Below are 21991 nucleotides of genomic sequence, written 5' to 3'. Positions count from 1 at the left end.
TGAGGATGGAGAGAAGTTGGGTGCTCCAGTGCTGCTAATTGCTGTGGCCATGGACAGGATTGTCAAGCCAGGTCAAGATGCAAAAGCTCCTATTTGCATTCCTCTGCCTGGGCTGGCCTTTTTCTACTCGAAGAAAAAAGGGGTGGCACGAAGAGTCTGTCTACTGCGCTCTGGGGCTCATGAGACCCTTCCTGCTCATTCCCCAATCCTGAGGCACAGCGGCTCGCCTAGGGCAGGTAGCCTGTTTGTAGGATGGGTGAGGAGTCCCGGCTGCTCCATTTGCTGGGAGTACAATACTGGGATGGGGAGGAAGCGAGGAGGGCTGGGAGGCAGCAGCAGGGAGGTGCTTCCTTTGGACCTGGAAAACTTTGGCATTAGATTCAACAGTAATTTTGCCCTGAAGTGTGGGTAAGAAATTCCTGGCCCTGAACCAAGGCCTGGAACACAGGAGGGGAACAAGGATCACAAGGGGAACATGCTGCTCACATCCCGTGTGCAGGGAAGGTTTCGGTGGTGGAGGACCAGGATGCCTTTTGTCTTGCAAGCGGGAGAGGAGTCATGCTGCCATGCCGGGTGTGCACAATGCACACGAACGGCCATCGCTTGCTGGGTGAACCCAGCCCCTGACCAAGTGTGGGCACGCAAAGCAGACATGACCTGAAGGACCCAGTGCTGCTGGGCATAGCCCATCCAGCAGCTCGGATGGGTCCTGACTCGGCTTGTGTAGTACATGACACATCTTTCGGGGACACCAGGAATGGGTGGCACTATGGACATGTTAACCAGGTGCTCAGGGCCCCACTGAAGGGAATGTGTGGGGTCTTAGTTAACTGGGTACAGCCATAACCCTGAGCGGGGCATTGCCAGCTGTCGTGGTGCACATTGGCACGCTGCGAAGAGGATGGTGACACGAGCACCTTGACATCACCTGCTGCAGTTGGTTGTGATGGCCACAGACCTTCCCTAGGGTTCCCCGAGGCCTTGTAGAGAGTTAAGAGACATACTCTGAGCTGATGTCGCCACAGCATGTGGGGATGAGCATCCTTCCCCTGGAGGCTGGGAAACCTCTGCCAAGTGACTCAGAGGATGTATCTGACAGGTGGTGCTTGACATGGTGCCACAGACACCAGCCTCCAGCAGGCTTGGGCAGTCCTGCCCCCCTCCAGCTGGTTTCAAACAGGGGTGAGGCAGGGGCTTGCATCTTTCAGAGGCCCACATGCCCCTATTTCTTTCCTCCCAAGGAGTTGGCGTGGGTGTATTAAAAGCTGGCTGTCAGCTTCAGGAAGGGTCCCTGCATCCCAAAATTCAGGATCTCTGGCTGCAAACCCTGGCTCTGGTCTTTGCCCTGAGGCAGTTTGCTCTGGAGGGGGCTGGAGGAGACAATCAGGCTTGTGACATACATAACCCCACCCACAGACAGTGAACGTGGGCCAGGCCTGTCCCCTCCCCAGCAGGGACGGTGGGGTGCCTTGCCACCTGACAGAGGGACACTCTTCACCCTTTCCAGGAGGGCAGAGTCCAAAGTTTGTTGCATCTCACCTCCCAGTGTTTTCCCACCCAGCAGACATGGGCTGTGCACCATGAGGCTGGCCGTGGCTGCCATGGAATCATAGAATCACCGAACAGTTTGGGTTGGAAGGGACCTTGAAGGCCATCCAGACCCAACCCCCTGCTGTGGGCAGGGACACCTGCCACCAGCCCAGGTTGCTCCCAGCGCCGTCCAGCCTGGCCTTGAACTTCCAGGGATGGGGCACCCACAGCTGCTCTGGGCAGCCTGTGCCAGCACCTCGCCGCCCTCAGAGTGAAGAATTTTTTTCTGTCCTTTCCTTTTCACTTGCTGCAGCCTGCCCATGTCCCCAACAGTATCCAGCAGACCCAGGGGACGCAGAGGACCAGAACTGTCACTTCAGGAGCTCCTCTGAGCGCCGGGAGGGAGCCTGAGCCGTCCGGGGGCCAGGCAGTGCTGTGGGTCCCCACGCCATCTAGTGTTGCAGCGGCGGTGGGACATGGGAGTGGGAAGGGCTCTGAGACCCCCTCCGCAGGTCTCCCAGCTTCCCAAGCCAGGTCAGTGTGCAAGCTCGAGCTGGGAATTTTACCTGCTCCGGTTTATTTCCAAAAGGCTTCGGTGTCTGCTAAGCTTCACGCAGCGTAATCTGCACACACGGGTGCGGATTGATCGTGCTGGGTTGTCACATGGCTGAGCACTTGGTTTTGCTCAGGCTCTGGGAGATGCCTTGCCAATCCATGCATCCTTGTGTTGATCAGCCCGGGAGCAGACCTGAAATAATGAATTTTTGTTCAGAAACACACTGATGAAATAGGACGAAGGCCAGAGCTGGACTGAATTTGCAGGAACATATCATAGGAAAGCAGAGATGGGACTGTAATCACAGATGCCAGGGATCTGGGGCACCCGAGATGATGGAAGGATGGCAGAAGGTTCATAGTCACAGACAACAGTCTCCTCTTCCAGCCAAGTTCTCTTTTGTCTGGGAACAAAAAAAGAGATTCCATTTTCAAGAGAAGTCAGATCTGGGATAGGGCTGCCATCCTTCTGGCTGCTACTGCCGCAGAGTGGAGGCAGTTTGCAGAGTGCACACATGACAGTCAGCGTTTCCAGGGAGGCACTGTACGGACCCACCACGTGCAGAGGGAATCCCACAGGTTGGGGGCACATGCAAACTGTGCACATGCAAAGGAGCTCTGCATCCCAGAAGCAACTGTATGTATGCCAGAAGTCCTGGGATCACTGTTTGCGTGATTTACAGGCAGTTCTCGTGAGATGTGGCTGTGCAGGTCTTCTCGGCATCCAGAAGCTCAGTCAGATGCCCAGGAATACTAGACAAATGCAGAAAACTCTCCAGATATGTATGGGTAAAATTCCTGTTAGGAAAAGAAAAGGCATGTTTTAAAGACATAAATGGCTGATAGTCTCAGTCAAGTGGTTTACACAGGAGCATTAGGTGGTCTTGTCTATTCCGAGGGGAAACGTGGTGGCCTCCCACCCCATTACCACATTGCAGCTAAGGAAGGTGCTAACATGGCTGTGCCCGTCACTGTGCAAAAGCTAAGGCTCATGCCAGCCTGGCACGCAGCCAGAATTAAATTCTTGAAGCAATAGATGCAAAGTTGAGGAGCTCCAGGCCTGGTCCAGCATGGACCCAGCACACTTGTCATCATGATCCTGCTGGGAAGAATGAAATACAAAGCACGGGAAGGTGATAGCTGGTCACGCTGAACATGACCCGGCACACCCCATCTCTTGCAGGCGCCGAGAGTGTGTACTGAGGGATCCCAGCCTCCAGCAACCTGCAGCCAAAGGCCTTTCTCAACCAAGGATGGCGACTTTGTATTTATGGCTCTTGATTGATTAACTGTCATTAATTTGTCCTGTTGCTTTTAAACCCACCTCAACAGCTAGCATCCTCACTACCCTGCTGTTAGGAGCTCCATACCAAATTGTGCATTGTGTGAAGCCCTTTTCCATGTTGCTCTTCTCTAAACCATTTCTATACTAGCAATTCCTAACTCCAGTTTGGCAATTTTAGACTGCTAATGAACTATGACCTGGCATTTCTGTGAATATTCAATAGCTCTTAATGCAGTCCCTGTTCATTAGCGTGGGTCCTAATAGATGGCATGCTGGAGATATCAGATGAGCTGCACAGTAGTTCCTGGGGTTTTCCCTGGAACTCTGTTGAAAACTGCTGCGTTTTTTAAGACTGATGAGCAAATGCCATCTGGTCTGGGGGATCTGTTACCAACCATTTAGCGGTGCGCTTGTTCTGCGATTCCTCTAACAAACAGCTTGAGGAAAACCCTCTGTTCGGCAGCTCGATAACACAGAGTGTCCTGAAGATGCGGGGCAGACACCCCGCACTGAAGACCCCGCTTGGCTGTCTGCCAGGAGAGCCTGATCCTGCGCCCCGGCGCAGCAGGGCCCGGCAGGCCGCGGGGTGCTGAGCCGGCCGCTCCAGCCACGAGAGGGGGCTCGGAGGAGGCGCGACGAGGCCAACCCGAACACCGGGCCCGGGCCGTTCCCAGCGCGGTGTGGCCGCGGCGGGCAGAGTTGGAAGGGAGCGGCCCGCGGGCCTGCAGCCCCGGGACCCTGCACCGCGGCCCCGCAGCCGCGGCCGGGCCTACAACCTCGGCCCCGGCCCCGCACCGCGAGCCCGCTCACGGGCCCCCGACCAGGCCCAGACCTGCGGGGCCTGCCGGCCGCGGCGCCACCACGTCCGGGCAGGGCCCAGCACCGGTGCCGCCCGGACAGCGCTGCCTCCGCCCGGGCCCCGGCCTCAGCCCCAGCAAGAACCAGAGCACCTCTCCGGCGGCTCCGCAGCCCCCGGGCCGCCCCGCCGGTGGAGAGGGCCCTGGCCCTCTGCCCCCGACAGGCCATCCCCGCAGGCCCCCGCACGGGCCCCGCAGGCGGGGTCGGGGCCGGGCGCCGCGGCAGCAGAGCGCAGCCCCGCGGGGCAGGCAGCACGCCGAGCGGCGGGGCGGGGGCGGCGCGGCGGGCCGGGCGCTGCCATGGCGGGCTGGGCTGGGCCGGGCCGGGCTGGGCAGGGCCGGGCCGCCCCGCGCGCGGAGGCCGCCGGGGGCTGTAGTCGGGCGGCGGCCAGGTGCGGCGAGGGCGCGCGGGGGCCGCCGGGAGCCCGGCCCGCCCCGGGCAGGTGCGGCGCCGCCGGCCGGGACTACATGTCCCGGGGTGCCGCGGGGCGCGGGCGGCCGGGGCGCGGCGGCGGCGGCGGGGGCGTAGCGAAGATGGCGGCGGGGGCGCTGCGCCCCGCTCCCGGCTGAGGCGCGGCGCGCTCCCTGCGCTCAGTGCAGCGGCGGCGATGTCAGAGCCGGAGCACCTGGGCGGGAAGCGGGCCGAGTCGGCGCGGCTGCGGCGGGCCGAGCAGCTGCGGCGCTGGAAGGGCTCCCTGACGGAGCAGGAGCCGGTGGCGGCGGGGGGCGGCCGGGGCCGGCACCGCGGCGCCGGGGGGTCTCGCGTCCGCTTCGAGGAGGGCGCCGTCTTCCTGGCCGCTTGCTCCAGCGGGGACACGGAGGAGGTGAAGCGCCTGCTGGGCCGCGGCGCCCGCATCAACACCACCAACGTGGACGGGCTGACAGCCCTGCACCAGGTACCGGGAGCCCGGGCCCGCGGCGGGGGGCGGCCCAGCGGCCCCTTCCCTCGGGCCGCCGCCGAGCGAGGCCCCGCTGCCGGCAGCGCTCGCTCTGCACCGGGGCCGGGGGCGCGCAGCGGGGCCGCCGCGCCGGGTCCTCGTAAACAAAGCGCCGGGGGGGCGAGCCGAGCCCCGTCCCGCCGGTGCAGCCCCGGGGCGGTGCAGCCCGGTGCCCGCGCTCCCGCAGGGCTGCCCGGGGGCTCGGCCTGGTGGCCGCTGGCTGATTTTGGGACAGTTCTGCCTCCGTGCTGGGGATCAGCTGCGCTGGGGACGTGCCGGGGGGCTGCGCTGCCGCCGTGTTGTCGCACCGGCGTTGCCCTGAAGCTGCCCGAGGGGCTCCGGGCCGGAGCTCGCCCGCGTCCCCACAGCAGCACGGGTTCCCCCAGCCCTCGCCCAGCGTGCCCAGGACCTGGCAGAGGTGGTCACCGGCGGCGGCCTGGGAGGCCCCGCTGACCGGGAAGGTGTGTGCCGCTCACACCTGCGGTGTCTGCTGCCCTGCACAGAGCGCGCCGGAATGCTCGTGGCTGTCGGTGAACAAGGGGCAGTGGTATTTATTCACTTTGTTCTGGAGTTCCAAAAATAAGTTACGAAGCAAAGGGAGCGCGTGAAGCCGCTACCCTGTGCTACGGGGGGACCTGTTGCTGCCTGAGACCGGTGCACAGTGCAGCAGGGCATGTCAAATCGGTGGCCCAGATTGCTGCGTCTGGTCGGTGAAATGAATCTGATTTGAATCCAGGCCAGCCTCAGGAAGAAAATTTCCTTAGCTCAAGATCTCGTAGATTGAGCATGTAGTGTAGCAACGGGAGTAGGAAAAGCAGAGTCCAGGAATAACATCTGGAAATAATGTGTGTTTGTAAGGAATAATGCTTTAATAGCACAAATAGCAGGGCAGTAATTGAGTTGATTAGGCTTTCTTCTTTGCTGGGCTGGTAGTACTGAACTGAAGCATTTGGGACTTTTAAAAGGTCTGTTCACAAGCTCGCTTGCTCATGGCTGTCGGTGAACAAGGGACAGTGATATTTACTCATTTTGTTCTGGAGTTCCAAAAATAAGTTACGAAGCAAAGAGCATAGGAGCTTACGGACTGTCAGGTTGAATAGGACTTCAGTTGGCGAGGCAGTGAACTTTGTAATGGCTTGGCTGTGTTTTGGTTTTGGCTTTTTCTGGTCTCGGTATGGCAATAGCGGATAAGTTACGCTGCTTAAGTAGACTCCCATACAGCACGTATACATTTATTATCAGTTGAATGAATAAGGAATCATATAGACGCTGGTGAGAGGCAGTTACTGAAGAGCTGGTTATTGAAAGCATTTTGACAAGCAAGAAGGCTGAACCTGAGGCGGGTAGAGGTAAGGTAGAGTTGAGATGACTTCGTGAGGGCTTTCCAGCCGGGATTGTTGATGGTCTCTTCAGAAATACCCAGGTATCTTGCTGATGTACGTAATGTGGTGCTTGGCCACCAGTGTATCATGAAGTGCGTTAGACTCATCAGACAATGGGCAATTATGTCTGCAAGGTCAAACTTCTTCAGTATATGACGAGCCATATATTGACAGGAGGCTGCAAGTGTAATTCTGTATACGTAAAGAGTTGTCGTAGGGGCTAAGTCTCAGGTAACATATTGAACAGTAACACCTAGGGCTTGGTACTGGGAAGAGCTTTTAGATGAGCGAGTAGTCGAGCAGATGAGAGCTGTACAAACAAGTCTCTGACATGAAGTGTTTCTTCAGAAACTTGACAGGAAGGCAGGTTGACCTTATTTTGAATTTAATAAAAACTTTATTTCAGTGTCCCATTGATGTATCAACACTTTCTCATCAGGACTCTCTCTGGACCACACCAAGGAGTACCGAGATGTACTTGCATGCCCAAATGGAACAAACACTGATTTGCTGGCAGTTTTGTTGTGCGTGTATGTCCTCAGTCTGTAAATCTGTATCAGATGAAAATGTCTGTTATCGTGGTTGAAGAGGTTGTTATGAGTTGCTTGTCACTGAAGGTGTCCAAAATATGTTTGTTTTCATATTACTTGGGGAATGATACTGTCTATGGTCAAGTGTCAGCTGAGGTCCAGTTAGGCTGGGGGTCCCCAGAGTGCTGGTTGATAAATGAAACGCATGTTGTATGTATGAGGATTTTTTTAATGACTTCTTTTAGTATAACATAACATTATGAGATAGAGGGCAGATCATAGTAACTGTCTGCTCTCGTTTAATATTTGTAAAACCAAACAGCCATGCAGTGAGGGAAGAAATCCTACGCATTGAAAAGAGTTTGCTTTCTTGCAGGAAAGATTGGATAGGCTTTTTTTTTTTCCTTTGGTTAAAGAACTTAATATTAAGTGAGAATTGGTCTGTACAAGCAAATATCTTTTTAAGTAATGGAAGGGTTAACAAAGTCAATTGACTTAATTTGTCAGAGTCGGCATCTACTTCTACAAAACCTAAGACCTGTCTTACAAACTGGGTTAGTTTGAAGTGCGCAGTGGTCCCAAATGTTGTGTGGCATTCAACAAAGGTAAAATTACACTTTCTCCAGTATCTGGGCCACTGTGACTAAGAACCATTGTGTACTCGCTGGGTGAGAAGCTGTCTTTGCTATTTATAGCTATGAAGCTGTATTTTGAAAATAACCTTTTAAATTACAAGTGGTGTTTCTGAGCCTCCAGCTTGCGTTGTCCTTCTCTTTGGAGGCACCGGGTGCGGCATAAGTCTAAACCTCAGGCCAATGTCTTATTACCTGTATTGTGGCTTCAGTTATGTGTGTATCTTTTACCTCAGTACCTGCAAAATGCTGCTGGATGAACACCAATCCCATCTTTTCAGTGATTAATCCAATTCATTGAATGTAGTGTATTTTTTGGCAATGGCTTTGTGTCTAGTACAGAATGGAAAGGGAGATACTAGCTAAGTGTGAGTGAACATTTAGAAGTTGTCAAGAAGACCTCTACCAGTAGGTGAAACAAACCGTTGGCCACAGTTGAGCTTCTTTAGTGTTTGCAGGTGGCGGGAAGTGGGCACGAAAAGCGCTGTCCTCCTCCTGAGTGACAGATGGAAGAGAAGAGTAAATTTTTACAAAAAATAAGTCTTAAGGGACAAAAAAGTTTTGATCCTTCTAGTTGGGAAGGCATCTCCAAAGGTAATAGGCAATGCTTGCTTGCCTTTAAGGACTGGTGCACAAATGATGGCAACAGAAAAGGTTGGTTATTGTTTGCCTGCCCTTTGATTTAGCTGTTGTTTTGTTTTTGTCCCTTTTGCCTGTTCCATGAAGGAGTGAGTCACTCGTGAAATAACTACTGAGTTTCTGTCACTTACAGTACTCATCTGGCACTCACTCGCTTATTTTCAGCTGCTGGGCACCTGTGGTAACTCAGAAGCTGCTTCATGAAAAGTCAGGTACTTTGTGCAGTGATTGTGGGTTGGATATCGGAGGCTATAACCTCTCCAGCAGTCCCAGTTTAAGTTACTCCTGCTTCTGAGCCAGAGCTGTAAAGCTGCAGGCAGGTCTGGTCGCTCTTCAGAGCGTTACAAAGCAGCATCCATGTCAAACTCGGGCTGGTCAATTTTTTGATTCTTGCTTAGCAGATTTGGCCCTTTACTCATTTCCAGATGTTGGGTGAAGTCCTAGCAAAGCAGAAGGTTGCAGAATTTTTGGACAGTCCAAAACCAACCAGGGGGAACGCGTTACAGACCATTCTACCGAATCACAGCAGTCTGGGGACTCTTGGGAGAATCATTGGAATAAAATCTGGGAGACTGAGGGGAAGGAAGAGAGGGTTGCTATGTGAACGGGTGTTTTTTTCTAGCTAGGCTGTCACTGCTAGAGAGCATGGAGCAAAAGGGTTGGAACTGCAGTAGTGGCTGAAGCAGTCTGGGTTTGTTTTTACAGGGGAACTGGGATCAATCTGACAGTCGTAACCCACACAGTGCTCATATGGCAGCAGCTTCAAGGAGAATTTTCTTAATCACCAGAAGGTAAAAACTAGCTTGTGCCTTGAGATGTGAGGCTATGACACAACGTACAGTGGCATGAAAACTTTTGAATGAAGTATTTGGGTACCACATGTATATGTTTGGGGAATCGCAGCTGTAGTTCAGCTTCTCCTCTTTTAATTGGTAGTGCATACATCAGGCTACGTTTTTTATGATTGGGTGGCCGCATTGCCTAAAAATATATTAATCCTAGGAAGAGAAGGTTATCTAGGGAGAGTCATACCTTTTCCACCATACTCTGCAAAGTTTCTTTCCGAAGGTATGCTGCTGCCAGTGAAAATAGAAGTTGCAAGCTGTGTGTACTGTATTTAATGCTGCCCATCAGACTGTAATATGACACTGTCAAAAATAGGGTTTATCGCTAGGGTAAGTGGCATAGTAGGTTTTTCTGGGTTTCACGTGTAGAGGGGGATACAATAGTACGTACTGTAAATTAAGTGGGAAAGCTTGGAAGCTACCTACAGTACACCAGGAGTTTATTAGACAAAGCCAGTTAAAATCTGAAGTGCTGTTTTACAAACCTAATGCTTTTATTTTCTTGCTTTTGGCTTACTCAATCACTTTTCTGGCTTGATGTTTTGTCCCTGTGGGTTAGTTCAGTTGTCTGTCCCTTGCATCTCTATTTCAAAACAGCGTCCTAAGTGGGCAGAATTAACTCTAGCCTGAACAAACTAACCTTGAGCTGAAAGGAGTTAGAGCCTTGGAGAGTTGCTGCTCCTTGCAGCTGAAATCTTCCTTTGTTTTGGTTAGGGGCAGTTTCTCAACTGGTTAATTAGGCTTCTGGAAACTGAAGCCAACCACAGCATTCGCTCAGCTACTGGATGCTGGGAGGAAACTTACTCTGTTGTAGTAAGTAGATGGATATTTGTGATGGGGAATGTGCATCTTCATTGTTTCCTTCCTCAGCCTCTGTTTATCCTATTTAGTGATGAGATGAGTCAGGCACCATTGCTCCCCTAAACAGTGAGCAAGTGAACTGGTAGGATTTGCAGCTACAACTTCCTTTATGGCAGCAGCTAGAAGTGATGACCCTGGTCCCTTAGTGCTGTGTACAGAAAAGTTCTCATCTCTGTAGCAGTGCTGCTGGGCAGTCCAGAGCTCCAGCCCACATGGAAAGCTCTGGGAAGTGAAGGTATTTTAGGGAAAGCTTGTGATACTTCATATACGCTGAAAACTTCCTGACTTTTGCAAGTAAAATTCTTGAGCCTGCATTAGAGATAGAGGCAAGTCTTTCATGCTGCATACTTGTCTGAATCAACGTGGTTTGATAAGGTTGAAAGCCAGCTCAGCGAAAAATGAAGGAGTGAGCCATGAATGCGGTGCCTGGAACGGTGGCTGCTCCAGACAGTGTCTTGCAGCTCCCATTGGCGTAGCCAAGACCTGCTGAAACATTAAAGGCAACGTTTCTGTGCAGGTCTCTCTCGGCTGTAACCTGGAGGAAACTACCATCATCCTGGTGGTGTTTTTGCAATTTATAATGCCTCTTGCTTATTTTAATGGTGAGTGTTAGAGGCTGGGAGCTGTATACATGTTTAGAGACTTCGAGTTTCAGATTAGGTACTGTGGGGCTTGTGAGACATCTGAAGTGCTGTGTGTTGTAATATACTGAGATAATAACTGACTAATATTAAAATATAAGACTTTTGCATTGGTATGCTAGCTTTCAATTGAGGATTATTATATACCATAAGTCAAAAAGGCCCGTCAGACTGTGCATATCAGAGCAGTCTTTAAGAAGATGGGGAGAGGGGAATAGTATGTAAGCGGTTGTAGAAACTGATTGTTTTTTCTTTCTAACTTCTGCATACAAATGAGGACAGGGGAGCATTAAATAAACACCTGTTCTGCTTTTTAAAAAATTGTGCGTTTGCACAGGGCTGGGATAAAGAAATGAATGAAGGGAAACCCAGACATTTTCAGGGGAACAGCAGCCCCCACCCTCCAGTCCCAAGCTCTCCAAATGAGTGAACTGTTTGACCTACTGATAATGGTACGGCCCCAGCACGGTGAAGGTGCCCAGTATAAATCCTGGGATCTGAGTCTGCAGTTTATTTTCAGCTGTCCTGAAGGGAGGTGCAACAGCTGTCCCTGCAATCTCCTTTATTGGGCTGCAGCAAACTGATCTGCACGGGCATGGAAGGTGCAGCCTTAGCAGGAAAATTTCAGTTTGTAAGAGCTTTAAAGGAATAACTCGGTAGGGGTTTAGGTGCCTGTTTTTATGGGGTTTGCTTCAGCATGAATGGATTTAAGAGCAACCTCATGGTGAACGTAGTCCGTACAGGCCTGTGCAGAGAAATGTTTCGAGCTGCTGTCAACTTCTTGAAACCGGAGGGAGATGTGATCTGCCTGTGCTGTTGGGGCTGCTCAGAGAGCTTACAGGTGCCACATCTTATTTCCTCCCTTCGCTCCAGAGATGCATCTCCTGCTGTGGTAGAACAGGATCATTCTTAAATACTTCACTCTTAAAACATGTTTTTCAGAGGAAATTTGCTTTTCTAGGTTCCCAGGCTAGTGAGGATGACACTTCACGCTGCTGGCAGCCAGATCCCGAGCGTCAGGCCTTTATTTCCTCATCAAACTGTTGACAATCATGAACATTAATATTCTTGAGTCAGATACCTGCACAATTTCTCTTGACAGTGTTCATTTACAATAATTACAACGTACAGTACTTACAAATGACTAGTACTTCAGAAAAAACATTTGTGGGCACTCTTGTTAAATATTTTCATGTTAAACAGATTTTTGAAAGATCAGTCTCCTTCCAGCTTTAAGCTCTCAGCTTAAATGTAGTCTTTGCTCATCTGAAAACAACTGGAAATTCACTCTTAAAGAGTAAATGCTGTGAGGCTTTTTAATGCTGTTTTTTTCTTAGTAGCTTGTTTTCTGTAGCTGAAAAAGATCGAACAGTCTTAACTTGTAAGAGTCTCACTAGAAATGTTTCCATAACACAATAAGCTGACCTTGCGGAGGGACACAAGCAGTTTCAGCATTGCTTTTCCAGCATTCAGCCTTGCTCATAAATCTTTGTGAAATGTACAGAATGCAGAATGACCACCTGCCATTAGCCTTTTATGTGTCACTGCCTTTTCAGGGTAAAACTAAACCTAGCCCCTCTCTGATACTCTGAGCTGGAGCATCGATTTGCCACCGTGATTGCTCACCATCCATTTCTGGAATCTGTCTGAAGCCACCTCCTATTTATAATTTGTCATTCCTTGCTGTCTTAGAGAGGTAATGCAATTTCATTGCAAAGCTTTATGCTTTTTTACATCTGAAATTGTGTGATAGCAACAACTGGTGGTATCGGGCCTTGTCTAAACACAACTGCTGGTTTAGCAAGAGCTGGCTCTAACAGTGATGGAGTGAACTGATGCAACTTTGTGTGTGGGCTCCGCTGGCCTAACCTGGCTTACGTCTGTTTAGTTTGGACTTGTAAATACAATACCATAACCCAAACGGACGTAAACCAGCTTGAAGCTGGTAGGGCCCGCACAGGGAGCTGCGCTGAATTAACTGTGCTGTCTGCGCTTGAAGTGATGCGTCCTGGAGTACTGCTGCAGTGGTTCCAGCCTGAAGTCAACGTGTGAAGCGGAATTTCTCTGCCTCTTCCAGGATTTGAGTTGATAGGAATTGTCAGCCTTGCCCAAAACAGTTATTAATTATGGATTGATCTTGAGCGGCAACTTGATACTTCGTGTGAGAGATGTTAATAGGGATTTCTCCCTTGGAAGTTGCTGGGGCAGGTGAACTCTGACCCAGCAGGCTGCGAGTAATGGGATTTGCTTTAATTGTTCTGGTATAGCCAGGGCACTGCTCCGAGTTACATCATTAACAGAGACCCTGCCTCTGCCAACAGAAATCATCAGAATATTTACCTTAAATACCGTTGTGGTTTTGGAGGATTAAATGTTGTAAATTTTGATCTAACAAGCCATTTTTCTACCCCATTTGCTCTTTGGTTCCTCTAAGCGAGGTGACATGCTCTCCAGTGTGGACAGGTTTGGCGTTTTTGTGGGTAACGACCAAACCTGAGCTAACTGGTTCATTAGCACAGCCTACACCTGCCCAGGAAGAGGTGCGTGTCCGGAGCCTGGGCAGGAGTTTAACTGCACCCGTGACTGTCATGCAAACACTACAGACTTGCTAAGTGTCTGATTTAGTATTTTTTTTTTTTAATTGATGTGATCATGCCAGCAGAAGTTCCTGTGCTAGCACACTGCATGCCCTTGCTTGAGTCTTTTAATGAACATTGCAGGTGATGTTCGTACTGTTGGTATGATCTAAATGTTGCATTAATAGAACCATTCCAGTTACCAGAAATGATTACAGTGGCAAAGATGCTTGCGAAGGAACTCGATGGCACATGCAGAATGCTACATTCTAGCCGGTTACCAAAACATCTTCCTTTTTTGATGCAAGAGGTGTTTTTTAAGCGGTCTACAGCAAGTATTTCAAGCAGAGTTGTGAATACTGAGCTGAAAGAGTGCTCTCTGAAGAAGGTTAGAAAGTGCTGGCGGCTTGCTTCCAAAGGAGGCAGCGTCCAGGTTGAACCTTTAGAACTGGTTTCATCACTTGATGCTGGCTCTCAGTTCTTGTCTTGCTTTGTGCTTCTTCACTGTGTTCTTAGGAAGCCGAATGAACTACACCGTGCTCCAGCCATCTGGGCTTGCTGCGTTCTGATATTTACTACATAGTGTTTCCAGGGACTGAGGTGGGTCTGACAGGCCCGTAGTCCCCTGAATCCTTCTTACATGAAGGGTGATGTTTGCATGTCATCAGGAACCTCCCTTTGTCACCATGACCTTTGAAAGATGACAGTGACTTCGCAGCAATGTCAGCCAGCTCCCTCAGCCGTGTCTGCATCCCGCCTGGTCCTAGAAGTGATACGTGGCCATTTCTTCTCCTTTATTCCCTGGGCTGGGGCTCTGGTGCTGCACGATGTGGCTAGCAGGGCCAGTCTGCTTTCCCTGGGAGCTGTGCCTAGTCCGTGCCCTGTAGCTGGTGTGCCAGTCTTGTACCAGATGCTCAGCTGCAGTGCTTCTGTAGATGCACGTGCTACATGAAACTTCAGTTCTACTTGCCTGTAGCTCTCTGCAGTGGCTGTTGGACACCCCTGTGCACAGCAAACTAGACATTTCTGGGGTGTTTTTCTGATTCCCTTACCTCCCTGATACTTGTTTTTTTTCCCCTTCTAAAACATTTTAAGTTTTAAGGTGAGGTCCCTGCCGGGAGGGAAATAGGAGTGGTTCTTTCTAGTTGACTTGTCTCTTCATTTCTTCAGAGTTCCGTCTTGCAGGAACACGGCTAGTGAGCAATTGCTGTCGTCTCATACCTGCAATGCCTTCCCTACTTTTTGGTGCAAACTTGCATGATGACTTAACTAGCGATTCAAAACTGCTTATCTGTCAACACCAGTTCAGTTTTAAGGCATGTCATGACCTCTTTTCTTCAGGAGTAGACATGCAATTAGAAGTACTGCCAGGTAGTATCTCCCAAGGGAGATAATGATTGTGGATTTCTGTTTCTTACCACTACTTTGATAGATGCTACTTAACCATCTTGCAGTACAGACATCAGTGGCTCTTAAGGCTAGGAGTATTCACTTATCTTTCCTGACTGCCTTAGTTTTATTAATTGGCTTAGCAATTGTCTTCCAGTTGCTGAAGAATGCTTCTTGCTGCTCCCATGTGCAGAACGGCTGGCACTGTAGGAAATGCTCTAAAGCAGGCTGAGTTGTCATTTCTGGCTTGTGAGTGCACTTCGGTGGGGCCCTTTGTTACTTTCAGTCCAGCTACCAATTTAATCAGTGCTGCACTTCAAATATTAGCTGCTGCTCAGTGCCATCCGGGTATGGAAAGGGGGTGCAGGAGGCACTAGGGTACGGATTGGGCTCTGTGGAGGGAGGGAGTAGCCGTAGCTGTGCAGGCAGCCCTTGAGTGATGGCTGCTCGGCCCTTGCGGATCACCTGCAAGAGTGAGCAGCTGTAAGCCAGGAGGGCTTAGCTCATGTCCTTGCAAAATGCATGTCCTAGGGTCCGACTTTGCTTAGCCTTAGCACCCACACGAACTCGTGAGGAGTCGGACAGGGCTGTCAGCCCCGTGTGCCCAGCCTGCGCCCAGCAGGCAGATACGCTGCCCTGGGGAGCTGGGTTTAAGAAGTAGCTTTGAGTGCCAAACCTTTGTGCAGGCAAAGCACCGCTCCTGCCAGCGGGTGAGGAAACCTGGCTGGTAGGTAGGGCTGAGCAGCTCCCGTGACATGTAGACCAGCCGTTCTGCAAGCAGAGCAGTGAGGGGAGAGCAGGTGTCAGCAGCGCTTGGGCCAAGCTGAATAGCCTCTGGCTAGGAGGGGAAGGAACTGGTGAGGAAATCGGTGCTGTTGGACAACTTGTTGCTCTGTATTCCTTTTGGTAGTCCTGGTTGGGACCTGACTGCTGTTTGTTTGCATTTCCTGGGCAGTTCCACCATGCGCTGGCTGCTCCTGCATCCTCCAGGTGCATGTGCTGCTCCGGGATGGCTCGGATGCTCTCTGGACCAGAGTGCCCCTCCAGGGGTTTGACTGCCGTGGAGCTACTGGGCTTGCCTCCAGTCCTGTGTCACTTACCTACCCACTGCCATATTGTCGCCCAGACCCTCTGTCACTTAGCTTCTCTTGTCTAATTAGTCTGGGGGGAGAACTGAAAGGCAGTAAGAGCCCCTCGGTCTGTACTTTTCATCCCAGCACTGTCCCCAGTGTGAGATGAGCTGCGTCTTAGATGCTGGGTGCGTTAGACCTGTGTGCAAAGCTCGATACTTGAGCCTTCCAGCTTTCTGGCAAGATTATGGGCACCTCCGCTCCTGGAGTTTGCATCCCTTGCCTGTTCACACACATGCTCCTGGGGCTCTCCTGGTATACATGGAACTGGAAGGTGGAATATATTTAGAGGTGGGTGCACGAGGGCGAGTATATTTTCTGCAGACTTCTACATATTGCATCTGTGGAGCAGGGGGACTTTGGATGAAGAAAATCGAAAAGTGATGATTTAGTGGAATTTAAACCTTAATTATTTCAAAATTGAAAGAATGATACATTGTTCCTTGTGACATATAATTATATGGGGTGGCCTATGTGCCTTCTTCTCTCTATCATAAATCACCGTAATAGATATGTGCTGTATTCAGGGAGCACACAGTATCGTGTTTTTTTCTGGGGAGTATTGGAAGAGTCTGAGTCTTGGACACAGCTCAGCTAAATAGTTTCAAATGACAAATCTGTCCCAGTTTTGCCATTGTGTGCTGAACAGTTTTGTATTGCTTCTCAGTGATACTGTGTCTGCATGCCTTCGGTCTTTCCTGTACACAGATCTCTTAAAAAAATAAAAATAGAGCTTTCTGAGCTTTACCAAGCTGCAGTATTGACAGAAGAGGTTCCAGAGCTGCTCAGACAAATGAAGTGTTGTGTCTTCAGCACCAGCTGGTATTAGTTCCAGAGGAACTGGCATATGAAGTCACTAAGCTATGATCTGTTGTGTTTAACACATCACTTTAAAAAAAAAAAAAAAAAAAAAAAAAAAAAAAAAAAAAAAAGAATTAGAATTACCAGAGGACCATTGCTGCAGCAGGACCATGTCAGTGGGAAGAGTTCTCCATGTGGTGCTGGTCTCCAAAAAGGACTCCAAGAAGAACCTGGGAAATGATAAACCCAAAGGAGTCAACCAGCACATGGAAAGGAGAAATCTGATTGAGGTAGTACATTTGGATTTCCAGAACACTTTTGTCAAGTCCCTCTGCAGAAGTCCTAAGAAACAAAGCTGTTGTGAAATAAACAGAGATCTTATAATTGATTAATGACTGTCTGAAAGAGATAAAGCAAAGGCTGGGAATAAAAGATCAGTTTACAGGAGGAAGGGGAGATACCCTGTGCATCTCCCCTCTAGTCTGTGCTGCTCTGCACGCCCACATGCGAGATGGAAAAGGGAATAAAGAGTGAGGTAACAGTTAGACGATAGTACTGCATATTCAGGATAATAAAATGAAAGCTGACAGCGAAAGGTTTCACAATACTGGCTAATTTGCTGATAAAATGGCCAGCACAATTTGGTCAGTAAATGGGAAGTAATGTTTATGGGGAAACAGTGTATTCCAGTCCAGCTGCTACAGGCTGGAAAAGGGTTTTCTGGGATTTAATGTGATAGCGTGGAAGTACTGCAGTGGGTAAAAAAGCAAATCAAACATTAGGAATTACTAAGAAAGGAATAAATAAAGTTGCAGTCATAAAGCCAGTCTAAGCTCATGTTGTGCCCATCTGTAGATTAGTATGTGCAGTCTTCCTTCTACCATCTCAAAAAAAAATGTCAATAGATGTGGGAAATAACAGCAAGGTGATCAAAGTCAGGGAGTGGTTTCTATACAAGGAAAGATCAAAACTGTCTGCAGTTCCTTCTGACTGGTGGAAAGCCACGAGCACAGATATGATAGAAGTATCCAAAATTATATGTAAGATGTGATTAGGAATGTTTGCCTTTTCCCACAAGGAAGAATTAACGGACATCAGAATTTTAAAACAAGTATTTTTTCATGCAGGGTAAAATTCAGCTGCGGAACTGATTGCTTTGGGACATGGTTCGTGCCAGATATGTTCAGCAACTGCTTGATGGGTGTAAGGTCTGTAAGTTAAGCTACAGACTGCCAGGCTCCAGGGTGGTGTGACAGGAGGATTCCCTCTGTGATACAAAGAATAGTTAAAAAGGCATTATTTATTACAGATCAGAGACAAGAAGAGAAAATAAGGTGGGAGAGAATTAATAAGGCCAAATACCTGCTCAAATGTTAAAGCAATAGTTTTAAAATGAAAATCCAGCAATCTTTAGAAGGCTAAGTAATACTGTATTACATAATTGGAGGGCAATTATGCCTTACATTTAATAGGCAATTTTATTGAATGTTTGGGTAACTTGCTGCAGTGGCATGAAGATTATATTTCCTAGTGTCCTCTAAACTAAAGGAAAGAGTATGTATGTGTATGGAATATCACCTTGCTAATCCACCAGTTTTTGAGCCGTTTTTCTATTCCTGGCTTGCAGTAGCCTGAACTGATACATCCGACCGAACACTGTATCTAGGTGTTCTTGCACGGGATGGATTTGGTCTTTACTTCGTGGTTTGCTCTAGCTTTTCTTTTCTTTCTTGGATGACTGACAAACAGAATTTGACCTTCGCAGCCCTAAATGGTTTGTCTTTTAAATTGATATCACTTGAGTTATTCTGAACAAGCATTCCCTCATGCTGAAAAAGATAAGTGGTAAATTTGTCTGTCTCTTGATGAGAGACTTCAGGACCGTGCCAGCCCGTATGCCAGCAGAGCCAAGGTTTAAACTTCAGAGCATATTGCATGAGTTATTTTTGATCCCTTATTAATAGCTGCTATAGAAGGAGCTCTACGCTTATGGCCAAATATTGTCTTATAGCTATTTCAAGTATTGGCTTGTCTTCAGTTTACAACTCAGTCAGTCCACAAAATCCATTCTTTTCCATTTTATTTTAGGTGCTGTTAATCTTTAAGAAAATTATTCAACGTTGCAGAAAGTGAACAAAGAACAAAGAATCGATTGTAGTCATTGGGAGGGAATCCATGTGCTGACATTATGCCCAGCTTCCTGCAAATTGTGCTAGTGACTTAAAAATTCAAGCCCTGTCCAAGACAAGAACTGCTGCACTAGGGAAAATAAGACATTTTAATGTAATTTGATTCCAGGGTTATCTTTTAAAACACAGCATTATGCTGAGGAAATTCTCAGAGTCTTGGAGATTTGGGGATACCTGTTGTTGACAAAGCTACCAGCTTTTTTTTTTTTTTTGATTTCTTGCTATGGCCTGGTCTCGGTTAACTCTTAACCACTCACCCCTTCTCCGGTCAATCTAAGCTGCTTTCCTAATCCTTTGGCTTCTTTGAGCAGTGGTTTGATAGTTCTCCTTCTGCTGTATGATGCTGAAAGCTGCATTTCTTCCCCTACCATTTGGCTTTTTGTTGTTTGCTCTTTCTCGGACCTGTCCGAGAAGGACCAGCTTGTGCCGTCTCAGTGGCGAGGGCAGTTGTGCAGCTACAGCTGCCTGCCTGGAAGAGATCACAGAAGACCTGGTCCGGTTCCCTGCACTAAGGCACAACCAGGTTTATCAGAGCTTTTTCCAGAAGACAGCTAACTAATCTGTTCCTAAGTATCTTCACAGAGAGCTCATCTGCACCTCCCCTGGAAGCCTGCTGCAGCGCCTGGCAAGCTGCGCGGTTAGGAAGCATTTCCCTGTGTTTGACCCAATTCCACTTTCTTCCAAATGAAGCTGAATTCTTTGTTTTCCTCTGGTTGCAATTGCTTTCGCTTCCATAACAGCCTTCCCACTACTGGAAGACTGTTCTCAAACTTTTTTTTTCTTTTCACCTAGATACAGTAAGACTGCCTTCATTTAACCTTTCCAACTAGTTGATGTCTTCTAAACTTGTAGTGAGCCTTGTTGTTCTGCTCTGGGCTTCTTAAGGAGTATGTTGCTTTCAAATTGAATGTGAGACTTAAGTGGTGATCTCTCCAGCCCAAGAATAATTATCTTCAGGGCCTTACTAAAAGCAGTTGTCTGCAGTGTATTCCAGAATGAGATTTGCTTTCTTCTTCAGCAGCACCCCACTGAGTCATTCAGCCAAGCCTTAATTACCCAGTGGGGATGGAGATGAGGGAATAGTAAAGCAAAATTAAAAGTAATGGTATAAATCATTAATGCTATAGCAACATACTTAGTAAATGTTCCTTTGAAGGATTGAGACCCTAAGCAAGCAGCGTGTGCTCCCTGCAGCGTGGGAGCCGCCGGAGCCAGCGCGCTGTGCTCACCGCGGGGCCGGGGGCCGGCGGGAGCAGCGCTGCCATCGCATGCAGCGGTGCAGTGGTTGGGCTGCGCTCAGCCCAGCCTGGCCCGGGTGCCTGTTGCTTCGGAGGCCGTGTCCTTTTTGTCCTTGTTTTGCCTTTAGCTGTCTCCCACTGAAGTGCAGGATTTTTCCCGTTTTGCTTTGTTGTAAGAACACTTTGAGTCTGGGTTCTGCTCCCTGGAGCTCTCCGCCGTCTCCACTTCGGTCTCGTCTCACACCGGTAAAACACAATCAGTGTTTCTGTGTTTCTGTTGAACGGGAGGAACTGAGCTCGGCCTTGTTAGTCTGTGCTGATGGGACTTTCAGACAAGTGTTTACACAGGCTCAAGGTTTTGCCGGCTGTGCTGAACCCTGCGCTCCCCGACGGAGGCTGGGTCCCTGTTGGCACAGCTGCCATGGGTCGAGGTTACAGCAGAGCAAGCGGCCTGTTTTCCCCAGACCCTTTACAGCTTGTTCTCTTCTTATCTTTCTGAATTCTTCTTTGGCTGTTTTTCCCCCCAAAGCACTGTTTATTTCCGTGGTGCCCTACCAATAGTATAAATCACATTTGTGATGCCACAGAAATCCTTAAGAAATGCTTTTGGAAAACAGTGAAAGTTGTTTGGGTTTGGTGTGTCCCGTGTCCCCCCCATCTTTTTAAGTTAAATTTTTTTCTAGTTCATGCCTACCACACCTCTTTTTGGTTGTGGGGACTAGAATTTCTTATGATACTGAAAATCTAGTGCACTGTTAAGTAGGGGCCTAATGATATTTTCTCTTTTGTTTTGTTCCGTTCCAAATAATTTCTAGAATTTGCTTTGATTTCTGAGCTTGGAGCTGATATTTTCCTACAGCTATTTGTTATAATCCTAAGAGCTTTTTCCTGAATGGCAGTAATGAGCTCAGAGCCTTTCATTTCATTATATGATGTTAGGTGTATTTTTTGCCTGTGATTCACTCTACAGTTATCTGCATTGAATTTCCTCTGCCATTTTATCACCAGTTGCTCAGTATTGGAAGATTTTTCTCCAAGTTTGTCCTTTTCTTTACCCTCTTCACTAGTTTCATCAGCAAACGTTACCACCTTACTAATAACCTCCTCTTCCAGATCCTGTATATTCGGTGCCACAGACCTCAGGAAAGATTTCTGCAGAGATCTCCAGGAAGAAAATCTGTCATGTATTCCAGTCTCCTCGTCATGGAAATGTACGTTTAATCATGCAAGGATCTTCCCTCTTACCACTGTCTTTAGGAGCCTTGGTGAGGGACCCGGTGGGAAGCCTTTAGGAAATCTCTGTGGGTTGTATCACCTGGGTCTCCCTTGCCTTTGTGTTTATTTACTATTCGAAGGACTCCAATGGCTTTCTGTCATATGACATCCCTCTGTAAAAGCCTTGGTGGCTCTTTGGCAAAATACCACAATTTCCCATGCATCCGCTATTTTGTATGATACCATCCGTTAATGTAAGCACCTTGGTTCTTTTTGGCTTTGATAAGGTCTCTCCCTTTCTCTATTCCAGGAGTTTCCTCACTTGCCAGTGGCTCCTCCTTTCCATCTTCTCAGCCATGCAGTGAGACACTTGCTGCTGGTCCGTTTGGTCCTACCGATAGCCATGGCGTGATTTGCAGGAGCGACACCCTAGCAGTCCTGCTGTCCAACTTCCTAACACAAGCCATTTTGTTTCTAGAGCCTCTGCTGGCTGGCTGTCCTGCCTCCAGCAGGCAAGTCACCACGCCGTCCATGGTTATCGTCACCCGTCTGTCTATGCCTGATCATGAAATCACTTGCTCATGGCCTAGCTCTTGCTTCAGGCTGGCAACCCAGCCGTCAACCAGGGGTGAGTCCATGGTGCTGGGGACATGCAGTCATGTCCTGGTGAGACAGACCCATCTGTAGGATTGTTCTCCCAGCCATCAGCTCACTGCTTCCTCCTGCGAGCTCTTCCTCTTCCTTTGCAGCTGGCACAG

General features: G+C 49.1%; 1 protein-coding gene across 6 annotated transcripts in view; it reads left to right on the top strand.

Annotated features, from left to right (window-relative positions):
- The first annotated feature begins 4704 nt into the window (after positions 1-4704).
- Positions 4705-21991, top strand: part of PPP1R12B (protein phosphatase 1 regulatory subunit 12B) — a 120910-nt gene continuing 103623 nt past the window's right edge. For all 6 annotated transcript variants that reach the window (XM_080367445.1, XM_080367443.1, XM_080367441.1 and 3 more), the window contains exon 1: positions 4705-5123. In XM_080367445.1, the coding sequence (XP_080223571.1) occupies positions 4836-5123 (288 nt within the window). In that variant the 5' untranslated portion in view covers positions 4705-4835. The remainder of the gene's footprint in view (positions 5124-21991) is intronic.

This window comes from Falco punctatus, assembly GCF_963210335.1.
Source record: "Falco punctatus genome assembly, chromosome: 17".
Lineage (NCBI taxonomy): Eukaryota > Metazoa > Chordata > Aves > Falconiformes > Falconidae > Falco > Falco punctatus.
Note: the sequence above shows the minus strand (reverse complement) of the source record. Positions and strands in the feature narration are given on the sequence as shown.